We start from the raw sequence: 16,329 nt of genomic DNA on the forward strand, positions 1-16,329 counted from the left end.
GATTTTGAGGCAGTTTGCTGAAAAATTCTGAGGTTTGATTACGTTTATGTACGAGCTGTACAATTTAACAAAACATTTTCTATAAATACTTTAATATACTCATAATTATTAAAATGGTAAACATGTCATTTAGATTTTAAACTTTTGTTCAGGCTATTTTAATATTTACAGACATATTTTAGATAAATAATTGTATTGATCTTTTTGGAGAATTTATTTAAAATCAGGCAGATACAAAGCAATTTAATAGATTTTATTGATAAAGTTCATACACACACTCACTCACACACCAGTAATTGTACAACATGAACACACACACACACCAGTGTTATAGATGATAAAAATCCCAGATATAGACTGATTTATGAAGATACTATGATACTGTGTACACACACACAGAAACACACACTAGTTGGAGGGGGTTTGTTTGTCGAGCAGTGCTGATCTGATGCCCAGTTTTTCCAGTTCCTCCACCAGGTCTCCACTCTGATGCATCTGCAGTAAAATGTCACATCCACCAACAAACTCTCCGTTAAAGAAGACCTGAGGAATCGTGGGCCAGTTGGAGAAGGACTTCACACCTGCAGCAGGACACACAACATACAAATCAATAATTACATAAAGAACAGTTACAGTGTGTGTGTGCGTGTGTGTGTGTGAATTAAGACTCATGATATTATTAATCATGGACCTTCAGAGATATGGTAGTGTGATGTTAGGGACAGAGTGTAGAATGATGTGAACAATGCTTTGTATTGTGTGTGTGTGTGTGTGTGTGTGTGTGAGGGGTTAATGTGAACGCCCTTTCACATCTGTATGTGTCTGATAAACTTGCCGTGGCCACGCCCTCCAACCTGTGGTCAGATTAGTCCAGAGCTCAGTGCAAATCCACAAGATCCTGAATATTAACACATTCTACAGAAGCTCATGAACGTGAGGACCAGAAGGATCTGACTCACAACATGACTGAGAACACAACAACAATATAGGAGCCCAGATGTTGTGTTTCTGTACCACAAGTAAGACCATAAGTCTGTAACACTCAAGTAAGCTTTTTTCCTACATTTAAACGTTTGTGTCGTATTTTGAAACAACACAACATCAGTGTATTGTAACACACACACAGACAGACACTCGCGCACACAGACAGACACTCGCGCACACACACAGACACTCGCGCACACACACAGACACTCGCGCACACACACACAGACACTCGCGCACACACACACAGACACTCGCGCACACACACACAGACACTCGCGCACACGCACAGACACTCGCGCACGCGCACAGACACTCACGCACACACACAGACACTCGCGCACACACACAGACACTCGCGCACACACACACAGACACTCGCGCACACACACACAGACACTCGCGCACACACACAGACACTCGCGCACGCGCACAGACACTCGCGCACGCGCACAGACACTCACACACGCGCACACAGACAGACTCGCACACAAGCACACAGACAGACTCGCACACACGCACAGACTCGCACACGCACACACAGACTCGCACACGCACACACACAGACTCGCACACGCACACACACAGACTCGCACACGCACACACACAGACTCGCACACGCACACACACAGACTCGCACGCGCGCACACACTCGCACACGCACACACTCGCACACGCACACACTCGCACACGCACACACACTCGCACGCGCAGACACTCGCACGCGCAGACACTCGCACGCGCAGACACACACACTCGCACGCGCACACACAGACTCGCACACACAGACACTCGCGCACGCGCACACAGACAGACTCGCACACAAGCACACAGACAGACTCGCACACAGACAGACTCGCACACAGACAGACTCGCACACAGACAGACTCGCACACAGACAGACTCGCACACAGACAGACACTCGCGCAAACACACACAGACACACACAGACACACACAGACACACACAGACTCGCGCACACACAGACTCGCGCACACACAGACTCGCGCACACACAGACTCGCGCACACACAGACTCGCGCACACACAGACTCGCGCACACACAGACACACAGACTCGCGCACACAGACACACAGACTCGCGCACACACACACAGACTCGCGCACACACACACAGACTCGCGCACACACACACAGACTCGCGCACACACACACAGACTCGCGCACACACACACAGACTCGCACACACACACACAGACTCACACACACACACACAGACTCGCACACACACACACACAGACTCGCACACACACACAGACTCGCACAGACTCGCACACACACACAGACTCGCACAGACTCGCACACACACAGACACACACAGACTCGCGCACACACACACAGACTCGCACACACACACACACAGACTCGCACACACACACACACACACAGACTCGCACACACACACACACACAGACTCGCACACACACACACACACAGACTCGCACACACACAGACACACACACAGACTCGCACACACACAGACACACACACAGACTCGCACACACACACACATACTCGCACACACACACATACACACACACACACACACACACAGACTCGCACACACACACACAGACTCGCACACACACACACACATACTCGCACACACACACATACACACACACACACACAGACTCGCACACACACACACATACTCGCACACACACACATACACACACACAGACTCGCACACACACACAGACTCGCACACACACACAGACTCGCACACACACACATACACACACACACACACACACAGACTCGCACACACACACACAGACTCGCACACACACACACACAGACTCACACACACACAGACTCGCACACACACACACAGACTCACACACACACACACACACACACACAGACTCACACACAGACTCGCACAAACACACACACACAGACTCGCACAAACACACACACACAGACTCGCACACACACACACAGACTCGCACACACACACACAGACTCGCACACACACACACACAGACTCGCACACACACACACAGACTCGCACACACACACACAGACTCACACACACACACACACAGACTCACACACACACACACACAGACTCACACACACACACACACAGACTCGCACACACACACACACACAGACTCGCACAAACACACACACACAGACTCGCACAAACACACACACACAGACTCGCACACACACACACAGACTCGCACACACACACACACAGACTCGCACACACACAGACTTGCACACACACACACACAGACTCGCACACACACACACACACACAGACTCGCACACACACACAGACTCGCACAGACTCGCACACACACAGACTCGCACACACACAGACACATACTCACACAGACACATACTCACACACACACACACACAGACTCGCACAAACACACACACAGTCTCGCACAAACACACACACACAGACTTGCACAAACACACACACACAGACTCGCACACACACACAGACTCGCACACACACACACACACACACACACAGACTCGCACACACACAGACTCGCACACACACAGACTCGCACACACACAGACTCGCACACACACAGACTCGCACACACACAGACTCGCACACACAGACTCGCACAGACTCGCACACACAAAGACACACACAGACTCGCACACACACAGACACACACAGACTCGCACACACACAGACACACACAGACTCGCACACACACAGACTCGCACGCACACAGACTCGCACGCACACACACAGACTCGCGCACACACACACACAGACTCGCGCACACACACACACAGACTCGCGCACACACACACACAGACTCGCGCACACACACACACAGACTCTCGCACACACACACACAGACTCGCACACACACACACAGACTCGCACACACACACAGACTCGCACACACACACACAGACTCGCACACACACACACACAGACTCGCACACACACACACACAGACTCGCACACACACACACAGACTCGCACACACACACACAGACTCGCACACACACACACAGACTCGCACACACACACAGACTCGCACACACACACACAGACTCGCACACACACACACACAGACTCGCACACACACACACAGACTCGCACACACACACACAGACTCGCACACACACAGACTCGCACACACACAGACTCGCACACACACACACACACTCGCACACACACACACACACTCGCACACACACACACACTCGCACACACACACACACTCGCACACACACACACACTCGCACACACACACACACTCGCACACACACACACACTCGCACACACACACACAGACTCGCACACACACACACAGACTCGCACACACACACAGACTCGCACACACACACAGACTCGCACACACACACAGACTCGCACACACACACAGACACACACACACACACTCGCGCACACACACACACACTCCCGCACACACATACACACTCCCGCACACACACACACACTCCCGCACACACACACACTCGCACACACACACACAGAGACTCGCACACACACGCACACACACACAGACAGACTCGCACACACACACACATCACACGTCTGATTTGTGGAGTCTGATTGGGTTCCAGACCTTTATATTTACACCATTAACTGATATTTGATATATGAAAAACAAACGGTGTTGAATTGTGTAGTAATTAGAACAGAATGAAGTCGTAATAACATAATCATGTCCTGGCTTCACAATGTCACTGATTGAGGAAATGATCCTCTGTTGTTCTGAGCAGGGACCGAATCTCTTTTCTCACAAATATAAAGCGCAGACCAGTAAATTAACTCTGAAGTCTAACATGATTGACGGTTGGATTGGGGAGTTGAATGATCTACAAATGATCACAACTAATTACCAGTAAGATCATTGTAAATTACCAGTAACATGCCTGTGTATTGTGTGTATGTGTGTGTACATTAACCTTGTCTGAGCTCCTGGTTATCTAACACGTTATAAGCAGTGTACTGTGTGTGTGTGTGTGTGTGTGTGTGTATTAACCTTGTCTGAGCTCCTGGTTATCTAACACGTTATAAGCAGTGTACTGTGTATGTGTGTGTGTGTATTAACCTTGTCTGAGCTCCTGGTTATCTAACACGTTATAAGAAGTGTACTGTGTATGTGTGTGTGTGTGTATTAACCTTGTCTGAGCTCCTGGTTATCTAACACGTTATAAGCAGTGTACTGTGTATGTGTGTGTGTGTGTATTAACCTTGTCTGAGCTCCTGGTTATCTAACACGTTATAAGCAGTGTACTGTGTATGTGTGTGTGTGTGTGTATTAACCTTGTCTGAGCTCCTGGTTATCTAACACGTTATAAGCAGTGTACTGTGTGTGTGTGTGTGTGTGTGTGTGTGTATTAACCTTGTCTGAGCTCCTGGTTATCTAACACGTTATAAGCAGTGTACTGTGTATGTGTGTGTGTGTATTAACCTTGTCTGAGCTCCTGGTTATCTAACACGTTATAAGAAGTGTACTGTGTATGTGTGTGTGTGTGTATTAACCTTGTCTGAGCTCCTGGTTATCTAACACGTTATAAGCAGTGTACTGTGTATGTGTGTGTGTGTGTATTAACCTTGTCTGAGCTCCTGGTTATCTAACACGTTATAAGCAGTGTACTGTGTATGTGTGTGTGTGTGTGTATTAACCTTGTCTGAGCTCCTGGTTATCTAACACGTTATAAGCAGTGTACTCCTCCACTCCGTGCATCCTGAGTATCTGCACCACGGCGTTACTGAAGCCACACATAGGCTGCCCCGGAGTCCCCTTCATGAACACCACCACTTTGTCCTTCTTCACCAGGACATCCAGGTTCTTCAGCACTTCTTCTGAGGTTGATGAACACATGGAGCGCGCAGAGATCCTGCTGACTGCCCGCGCGGTCTGTCTAATCACACTGTTTAACACGTTATACATGTTTATAGCCTGCGTTAATACCCTGTGTTTATACCCCTGTGTTAATACCCCGGTGTCTGATGGACAACTCACACAAACTGTTTATTCCGCTGAGACCTGAGCCGAGCTTCCGCCACGAAACCCCGCCCTTAAACCCAGAAACCGAATTCTATTGGCTGACGTGGTCTTCTGCTCATTTATAATTTGCTAAACTCAACGTCAATCATAATGAGTACCGTTCACTGATCTAATCATATCAGCACGCAGCGAATAAGCTTTTTTTTATCACGTTTATTAGCACTTTTATTAATTTAGCGAGCATGTATTTAGTGTTTAAAATGTAAGTGTAAAAATCATGTTTTAACCAGATTCACCTTGGTGATTTTATAAAAAAAAATAATTATACAAAGGAAGTGCTTCCGGTTATAAACTGTTGAAAGTAACTTCCGGTTCACCTTCAAAATGTATCCGGTATTACCGTGAATACTGACAGTTGTTGAGAATTGATGTGGAGTTAAACAGGTATCAGTGTTTATATCGTTTATATCAGTGTTTATATCGTTTATATCAGTGTTTATATCGTTTATATCAGTGTTTATATCGTTTATATCAGTGTTTATATCGTCTATCAGTGTTTATATCGTCTATCAGTGCTTATATCAGTGTTTATATCGTTTATATCAGTGTTTATATCGTTTATATCAGTGTTTATATCGTTTATATCAGTGTTTATATCGTTTATATCAGTGTTTATATCGTTTATATCAGTGTTTATATCGTCTATCAGTGTTTATATCGTCTATCAGTGCTTATATCAGTGTTTATATCGTTTATATCAGTGTTTATATCGTTTATATCAGTGTTTATATCGTTTATATCAGTGTTTATATCGTTTATATCAGTGTTTATATCGTTTATATCAGTGTTTATATCGTTTATCAGTGTTTATATCGTTTATATCAGTGTTTATATCGTTTATATCAGTGTTTATATCGTCTATCAGTGTTTATATCGTCTATCAGTGCTTATATCAGTGTTTATATCGTTTATATCAGTGTTTATATCGTTTATATCAGTGTTTATATCGTTTATATCAGTGTTTATATCGTTTATATCAGTGTTTATATCGTTTATATCAGTGTTTATATCGTTTATCAGTGTTTATATCGTTTATATCAGTGTTTATATCGTTTATATCAGTGTTTATATCGTTTATATCAGTGTTTATATCGTTTATATCAGTGTTTATATCGTTTATATCAGTGTTTATATCGTTTATATCAGTGTTTATATCGTTTATATCAGTGTTTATATCGTTTATATCAGTGTTTATATCGTTTATATCAGTGTTTATATCGTTTATATCAGTGTTTATATCGTTTATATCAGTGTTTATATCGTTTATATCAGTGTTTATATCGTCTATCAGTGTTTATATCGTTTATATTAGTGTTTATATTGTTTGTATCAGTATTTATATCGTTTATATCAGTGCTTATATCAGTGTTTATATCGTTTATATCAGTGTTTATATCGTTTATATCAGTGTTTATATCGTTTATATCAGTGTTTATATCGTTTATATCAGTGTTTATATCGTTTATATCAGTGTTTATATCGTTTATATCAGTGTTTATATCGTCTATCAGTGTTTATATCGTCTATCAGTGCTTATATCAGTGTTTATATCGTTTATATCAGTGTTTATATCGTTTATATCAGTGTTTATATCGTTTATATCAGTGTTTATATCGTTTATATCAGTGTTTATATCGTTTATATCAGTGTTTATATCAGTGTTTATATCGTTTATATCAGTGTTTATATCGTTTATATCAGTGTTTATATCGTTTATATCAGTGTTTATATCGTTTATATCAGTGTTTATATCGTTTATATCAGTGTTTATATCGTCTATATCAGTGTTTATATCGTCTATCAGTGTTTATATCGTCTATCAGTGTTTATATCAGTGTTTATATCGTCTATATCAGTGTTTATATCGTCTATATCAGTGTTTATATCGTCTATATGAGTATTTATATCGTTTATATCAGTGTTTATATCGTTTATATTAGTGTTTATATTGTTTGTATCAGTATTTATATCGTTTATATCAGTGCTTATATCGTTTATATATGTGTTTATATCAGTGTTTTTATTGTTTTATTTAATGTATATCTATTTATTATGGTTTATATGAATAGTCAAAATCTTTATGGAGCGTTTCAGATTTGCTATAGCATTATTTCTATAAATATACTTATTATTTTATACAGATTGGGGCCCTGTGTGTGTGTGTGTGTGTGTGTGTGTGAGAGAGAGAGAGAGAGAGGGAGAGAGAGAGAGAGTGTGTCTAGTTGTGGTGCGCGTGTGTGTCTAGTTGTGGTGCGCGTGTGTGTCTAGTTGTGGTGTGTGTGCAGGGTTTTGCCTACATTGAAAATTTTTTGCCGGCCGCCAAAACGAATTTTTTGTCCCGCCAAAGCCTTATTTGATCTGTAATTGGGTTTTGTGAGTGAAGCAGGTTACTGACGGAGTGACGGAGAGAACGAGCACAGCGCCCCACGCTTGCACGGGCACTCTCCGTCTTCAGTTCTGTCTTTGCTCTCTCTCTCTCTCGCAACAAAATCAACTGATCCTGAAGGTCGAAAGGCAGATTCCATGTTTCACGTGGTGCATTCGGAGAATATTTTGCTGAATTACTGCTGGGTGTGAATTGCAGTCAAAAAAGTTATCTTCTCTTACAACTTGTGACAAGCATTCCACACATGCAGCTGACATAACTTTAAATAAACGCAAAAAAGTGTGTGTGTGTGTGTTGACAAATCTTTCGCGATGTCCTAACAGCCAGGATTCCCATACAACACTTCTGCTAAAGTCCGATTCGCGACCTAATGACTCCTTTGAGCCGATTCATTATAATGAATGGTTAAAGCAATTGGTCCCGTTAGTGTCTGAATCGGTGTATAACAAATCATTACTCCTTAGAAGAACATACACATCTGAAATAGAAAGTAAGTTTGCTTACCCCATTTAGCAAGAGCGTTTAGTAAAATTTAGCCTTAATAATCCACAGTATGTATGGGCCTATGACAATGTGTAGTAAATTACCTATAAAATCATTTAGTTTAAAGTTAAAGACTGGAGTGAAATGAAACTAGATCAAAGCACAAAGCAAGCTGTTTCTAGCTAGCTGCTAATTTTATTAAATTTTATATGGTAAAAATTACACTAGTACACCTTTTAACACTATGTTTTTAATGCTACTTTTTAATTGATCTGATTATACTAAAATGAAAAAGGACCAACATTTAGACGTATGCTGCAAGGTGGCTGTGGATGGGCCCCATCAGGACCATAAAAAGGTTCTACAGTGTTAATAAAAAGACCTTTGACATTTCAAATATACTTTGGTATCGATGATGTTTACATGTAAAATAAGTTGTAATCGCTTTCTTTTACTATCTAGCCTGATGGTGATCGTTTTTTCATGAATAAATAGGATAAGATAAAATCACAAACTGTTTCTTTGTATTTATTTTAAATTGAACATTTATTGTCAATATTGGGCTTGCGGATCATGTGGGTACCAGGGTACTCTCTGCTGTGTGCGGATGACCATGTCGGTCAGAAACCACCGAAGACCAATTTTGACCTAGGAAAAACCCTGTGTGTTTGTGTGTGTGTAGTTGTGGTGTGTGTGTGTAGTTGTGGTGTGTGTGTGTAGTTGTGGTTTGTGTGTAGGTGTGTGTGTGTGTGTAGTTGTGGGGTGTGTGTGTGTAGTTGTGGTGTGTGTGTAGTTGTGGGGTGTGTGTGTGTAGTTGTGGGGTGTGTGTGTGTAGTTGTGGGGTGTGTGTGTGTAGTTGTGGGGTGTGTGTAGTTGTGGTGTGTGTGTGTGTGTATTTGTGATGTGTGTGTGTGTGTGTGTGTGTGTAGTTGTGGTGTGTGTATGTTAGATTTTACTCATAACTATTAAACACAGCGTCATTTAAAACCAAACGAATAGAATAAAATAAAATAAAAAGTTTTTATTTTCTTTAGCAAACATTAAAGACTTGAGCTGTGAAATGGGAAACTGTATTTATTATTTAAAAAATATAACAAATAAATGAGGAAAAGTCTGAAACATGACTGTTACATGGAGACTGTGTGTGTGTGTGTGTCAAGTCAAGAAGCTTTTATGGTCATTTACACCATATATATGTGACACAGTACACAGTGACATGACACAACGTTCCTCCAGGACCAGGGAGCTACATGAACAACACAGAGATAAGGACTGAAGTAAGTTAGTCCTAGACACATAAAGTGTATCTGTACAGCTGGTGTACACAGTGTGAGACACAAGACAAGAAGACTAATGAGGACTAAAGACAAACAATCAATACAAGACACTACACAAAAGGCAATACACAAACTGACCAGTGTACACACTGTATGTTCTATATAACGTGCAGAAATACTGTAATGAACACATTAGTATTAAAGCAAGCAGTTATATGAGGTGTTGTAATGAGTGCAAAACAGCAATCAATTGAAATGTGAAAGACAGAATGTGTAAAGAGCGGAAAAAGTGTGTAAAACAGTATGTAAACAGTTTGATGGATGTATAATGGAAGTGTGTGTATTTGGTGTAGGTCTGTACAGTCCATACAGATGATGTGTGTGTGCTGTGCTCAGTACAGTTCAGTTCAGTTATTAAGGAGTCTGATGGCCAGCAGCATTGTGGACCTTACACCCCTCAATGCTGTTGGCTTTGGGGATGACCAGGTGAAGTTCTCTGCTAGATGAACACCAAGAAATTTGGTGCTCTTGACGACACGGTGGTCGCTCTGTGCTCTCCTGAAGTCAACAACCATCTCTTTAGTTTTATCAACATTCAGAGACAGGTTGTTGGCTCTACATCAGGTAGTTAGCTGTTGCACCTCCTCTCTGTATGCTGACTCGTGTCATCGGTGAACTTGATAATATGGTTCGATCTGTGCATTGCTGCACAGTCGTGAGTCAGCAAGGTGAACAACAGTGGACTGAGCACACAGCCCTGAGTGGCTCCAGTGCTCAGTGTGGTGGTGCTGGAGATGCTGTTCTCGATCCGGACTGACTGAGGTCTCCCAGTCAGGAAGTCCAGGATCCAGTTGCAGAGGGAGGTGTTTAGTCCCAGCAGGCTCAGCTTCCCAATCAGGTGCTGAGGGATGATTGTGCTGAATGCTGAACTAAAGTCTATGAACAGCATTCGTCCATAAGTGTCTTTATTGTTCAGGTGGGTGAGGGCTAAATGAAGGGCCGTGGCAATGGCATCGTCTGTGGAGCGGTTTGGACGATACGCAAACTGTAGGGGGTCCAGTCTTCCTTCCCGCTACGTTGTTCTGCACCTCAAACTGAGCGTAGAAGTCATTTAGCGCATCTGAGAGGGAGGCATCACTATTACTGGCAGGTAAAGCTGTCTTGTAGTTTGTGATCGCCTGTATGCCCTGCCACAGTAGCCAAGGTGGCGGCGGGGCTCTGCACGATACGCGTTGGGAATGTTTGTCCAGCATGTTTTCACCTCTCGTTGCAGAGTCCACATACTGATGGAATTTAGGGAGCACTGACTTGAGATTTTCATGATTGAACAGTCCGTCGTGGGGAACATTCTGTAGATCGCTAATAGGTCCGTATAGCTCTCTTAGCACCTCTTTAGCATTAGCACTGGGGGAATGTGAATTCTCTTGGTAAATAAAATGGCTTGCATCTAACAGTCACAAACTTCACTAGTGATGAGCAGTAACTAGAAACAAGCACAGAGTACTTACACCATTCTGTGTTGGTGTTAACACACACATCACCACTACAAGTCTTACCGCACAGAGCTACATTTCTGTCTGCTCTAAACGAGGCGAGCCCATCTAGCTGAATGGCGGTGTCCGGAACTCTGTTGCTGGGCCACGTCTCTGTGAAAACAAAGATGCAGCAGTTTCTAAACTCTTGCTGTGTAGTGCTTTCTAGTTGCATGAAGTCCAGTTTATTGTCCAGGGAGCAAACTGTGAGAGAGTGTGCCCGAGAGAGTGTGCCCGAGAGAGTGTGCCCGAGAGAGTGTGCCCGAGAGAGTGTGCCCGAGAGAGTGTGCCCGAGAGAGTGTGCGCGAGAGACTTTGCGCGAGAGACAGTGCGGCTGTGCGCGAGAGACAGTGCGGCTGTGCGCGAGAGACAGTGCGGCTGTGCGCGAGAGACAGTGCGGCTGTGCGCGAGAGACAGTGCGGCTGTGCGCGAGAGACAGTGCGGCTGTGCGCGAGAGACAGTGCGGCTGTGCGCGAGAGACAGTGCGGCTGTGCGCGAGAGACAGTGCGGCTGTGCGCGAGAGACAGTGCGGCTGTGCGCGAGAGACAGTGCGGCTGTGCGCGAGAGACAGTGCGGCTGTGCGCGAGAGACAGTGCGGCTGTGCGCGAGAGACAGTGCGTGTGCGGCTGTGCGCGAGAGACAGTGCGCGTGCGGCTGTGCGTGTGCGGCTGTGCGCGTGCGGCTGTGCGCGAGCGGCTGTGCGCGAGCGGCTGTGCGCGAGCGGCTGTGCGCGAGCGGCTGTGCGCGAGCGGCTGTGCGCGAGAGACTGTGCGCGAGAGACTGTGCGAGTATGCGCGAGAGACTATGCATGAGAGCCTGTGCTCAAGAGAGCCTGTGCGAAGAGACTGTGCGGGTGTGCGCGAGAGACTGCAGCTCCTGCTCCTGCTCCGGTTCTGACTTGTGGCTGTGATCTTGCAGGACTGCGCAGAGGAACAGAAGAAGAAAAGGCGGAGCTCCGGAGCTCTGGAGTTTTTCCGTGCGATATTTTTCTGACAATCAGAACCCTGTTTGTTCCACGGTGGTGGCGGTTCTACTCGTACCGTTACTCATCCACAGACAGGCAGAGGAAAGATGAGCAGTGAGATATTGTCTGTGAGGATAAGCTCGCCTTTCAGACACTTCACACTGACACACTGTCTCTGTAACACTGACACACACCTCTCACCTTCACACTACACCTCCTACTCTGGGTTTATGTGCCCTCACTCTCTCTCTCTCTCTCTCACTCTCTCACTCTCTCACTCACTCACTCACTCACTCACTCACTCACACACACACATAAAGGTCAGAGCTCTTTTAGAGAACCATGTTATAGTTTTAATCTGTGTGTATGCTCCAGGTTCCCTAGTGGAAACAATAGCTTAGATCATAGGTGTCAAACTCAAGGCCTGCGGGCCACATCCGACCTGGAGTACAATTACAGTGGGTAAAATAAGTATTGAACACGTCACCATTTTTCTCAGTAAGTTTATTTCTAAAGGTGCTATTGACATGAAATTTTCACCAGGTGTTGGTAACAACCCATTCAATCCACACATGCAAAGAAATCAAACCATAGATGTCCGTAAATTAAGTTATGTTTAATAATGTTAAATGACACAGGAAAAAGTATTGAACACATGAAGAAAGGGAGGTGCAAAAAGGCATGGAAAGCCAAGACAATCAGTAATTAGAAAGCAATCCTGCCCCTTGTCAATGCAAATTAATATCAACTGCTTCTGTCCACACTGATGGCCTATAAAAAGGTCTCGTTACCAAGGTATCACACAAGAAACATCTCATGATGGGTAAAAGCAAAGAACTCTCTCGAGACTGTCACAATCTTATTGTTGCAAAACATTCTGATTGCATTGGTTACAGAAGGATTTCAAAACTTCTGATTGTTCCAGTGAGCACTTTTGGGGCCATAATTCATAAGTGGAAAGAGCATCATTTCACCATAAACAGGCCACGAGCAGGTGCTCCTCGCAAGATTTCTGACAGAGGAGTGAAAAGAATTATCAGAAGTGTTGTCCAAGAGCCAAGGAACACTTGTGGACAGCTTCAGAAAGACCTGGAATCAACAGGTACAGTTGTTTCAAAGAAAACAATAAGTAATGCACTCAACCGCCATGGCCTGTATGCACGCTCACCACGCAAGACTCCACTGCTGAAGAAAAGACATGTTGAAGCTCGTTTAAAGTTTGCTGCACAACATGAAAGCCTGTGAAATACTGGGAGAATATAGTCTGGTCAGATGAGACCAAAATTTAACACTTTGGATGCCATAATACACACCATGTTTGGAGGCGAAATGGCACTGCACATCACCCCAAAAACACCATACCAACAGTAAAGTTTGGACGTGGGAACATCATGGTGTGGGGCTGCTTTTCAGCATACGGTACTGGCAGACTTAATATAATTGAAGGAAGGATGAACGGGAAAATGTACAGAGACCTTCTTGATAAAAATCTGCTGCCATCTACCAGGATGATGACAATGAAACGAGGGTGGTCATTTCAGCAAGACAATGATCCCAAACACACAACCAAGGAAACTCTCAATTGGTTTCAGAGAAAGAAAATAAAGCTGCTAGAATGGCCCTGTCAATCACCTGACTTGAATCCAGTTGAAAATCTATGGAAAGAACTAAAATCACAAAAATCAAAAATCACACCTCAGCCAAAATCACACCACAGCAATGCATGCAACTCATTTCTCCATACATGGTGTCTTGAAGCTGTCATTACCAACAAAGGCTTTTGTACAAAGTATTAAATATGTTTCAGTAAGCATGTTCAATACTTTTTCCCTGTTTCATTTAACATTATTAAACATAACTTAATTTACAGACATCTATGGTTTGATTTCTTTGCATGTGTGGATTGAATGGGTTGTAACCAACATCTGGTGAAAATTTCATGTCCATTGCACCTTTAGAAATAAACTTACTGAGAAAAATCATGACGTGTTCAATACTTATTTTACCCGCTGTATATCCGGCCCAGGAGATCATTTTATATAGATGTATTATTATTGTTATTAATGGCCCGGTGATATGAAGCACTGATAACACACAAACTACAGATCCCATAATGCAGCACAACAGCTGCCTTGCTGAACGATAGGTTACCTGGGAACATTCCAGTGTCAATCAAGCGTCTGTTACTGTATACAACCCTAATGTCAAAGCTCGTCCCTAACAATACAACCCTAATGTAAAGTCACACTCATGCTTCCTTGTGAACCTTGTGCATGTTTGGTAGCACATATCTGTGTGAGAAGCTGTTCTCAGTAATGAAGATGAACAAAACAGCACACAGGAGACGTCTCACTGATGAACACCTGCAGTCCATCCTGAGAATCTCCACAACACAGAACCTAAACACACCAAACCTAAACCAGCTTGTTGCCAAGAAAAGATGCCAAGCATACAGTTCTGACTAAACAGCATAAGAGCCAAAAAAAAACTGAATGTTTTGATGTTCATAGTGTAAGAAATAAAAAATGTGTTGTGTAGCCAATGTAAGAAATAAAAAATTTGTTGTGTAAAAATAAGACGATGATGTTGAAGATCTTAATGAAGAACAAGAAGTTTATTCCAGCATAGCAGTGACAAAATACATGACGTACTTTGGGTTCATCGGAGTCAATCTGAACCCAGAGCAAATCCTGCTCACGCATTTTGTACTGTTTGCCTCTTTGTAGTTTAAATGAGGTTCTGCTTTGAATGTGTATTGAGCGTAAGAACTGAGTGTCTCCCAAATGGCTGGGCCACACCTTGTTATTTAGCCAGATGTCTTTAAATGTTAATCACGGTCATGTATACCTTGTCTTGTTATTTTTACAATTGTTATCAGTCAAATAGTCCCTTTAAATGGTCATCGGGGTCACGCAGACCTTGGCTTGGTATTGTTACAGTTGTTATCAACCAAATGGTCACTTTAAATGGTAATTGCAGTCACGTAGACACTTTGTTCGTGGTGATGCTTAATGTCCTGCTGCCGTTCCCATATTTATAATTGAATCAACTTTATACGTTTAGAGTCCTAAACGTATTACCTTATGATACTTAAACCTTTTTAGAAATGAGCTCTTTTAGATGTGTACCTTGGAGTGGAATTTGGGTGCAATTTCTGTAATTTCTTACGATAGTTGTAACTTGTATAGTTTTTGATATTTTGATGGCGAGCAAAGTATTTGAAGTTATATAAAGTTTAAGTTTTTTTTATTCTGGAATAAAATGCCTGTCTGTTTTTATTCATATTTATGTTCAAAAAACATTTAGTTTTAGCTGTTAAATAAATGTTTATCCTGTTCGGCCCGCAACCTCAAGTGTGCTTTAAGTTTTGGCCCCCTGTGCCATTGAGTTCGACACCTCTGGCTTAAATAAACTATGTAATGTTTTAGAAACCTGTGACACAGAAGAGTATTTATTTGTTGGTGGTGATTTTAATTGCACCACTTTACGCCTGCCTTCCGAAAAAGACTTCTGCACATCGTTGAAAAATACGAACTAAGTGACATTTGGAGAACTTTTAATAGAACTCAAAAACAGTAGAGCTGGTCTCATGCCTCTGATGGTGAAATATCACTAGCAAGGTTAGACTAGTTCTATGTTCCCACCTAAATG

At 43.3% G+C, this 16,329-nt stretch overlaps 1 protein-coding gene and 1 non-coding gene across 2 annotated transcripts; one reads left to right on the forward strand and one right to left on the reverse strand.

The window, feature by feature from the left end:
* Nucleotides 1-238: 238 nt before the first annotated feature.
* Nucleotides 239-6,019, reverse strand: glrx5 (glutaredoxin 5 homolog (S. cerevisiae)). Its single transcript, XM_060866029.1, has 2 exons — nucleotides 5,652-6,019; nucleotides 239-581 (listed from the first exon to the last, which is right to left on the reverse strand). The coding sequence occupies exons 1-2, from the start codon at nucleotides 5,917-5,919 to the stop codon at nucleotides 409-411; spliced, it is 441 nt and encodes a 146-aa protein (XP_060722012.1). The 5' UTR covers nucleotides 5,920-6,019; the 3' UTR covers nucleotides 239-408.
* Nucleotides 6,020-12,578: 6,559 nt separating this feature from the next.
* On the forward strand, nucleotides 12,579-12,850 carry LOC132843741 (small Cajal body-specific RNA 13). Its single transcript, XR_009648269.1, has one exon. It is a non-coding gene; the product is annotated as a small Cajal body-specific RNA 13 (non-coding RNA).
* The last annotated feature ends 3,479 nt before the right edge of the window (nucleotides 12,851-16,329 follow it).

The sequence above is a fragment of the Tachysurus vachellii genome, chromosome 3 (assembly GCF_030014155.1).
Source record: "Tachysurus vachellii isolate PV-2020 chromosome 3, HZAU_Pvac_v1, whole genome shotgun sequence".
NCBI classification, from domain to species: Eukaryota; Metazoa; Chordata; class Actinopteri; order Siluriformes; family Bagridae; genus Tachysurus; species Tachysurus vachellii.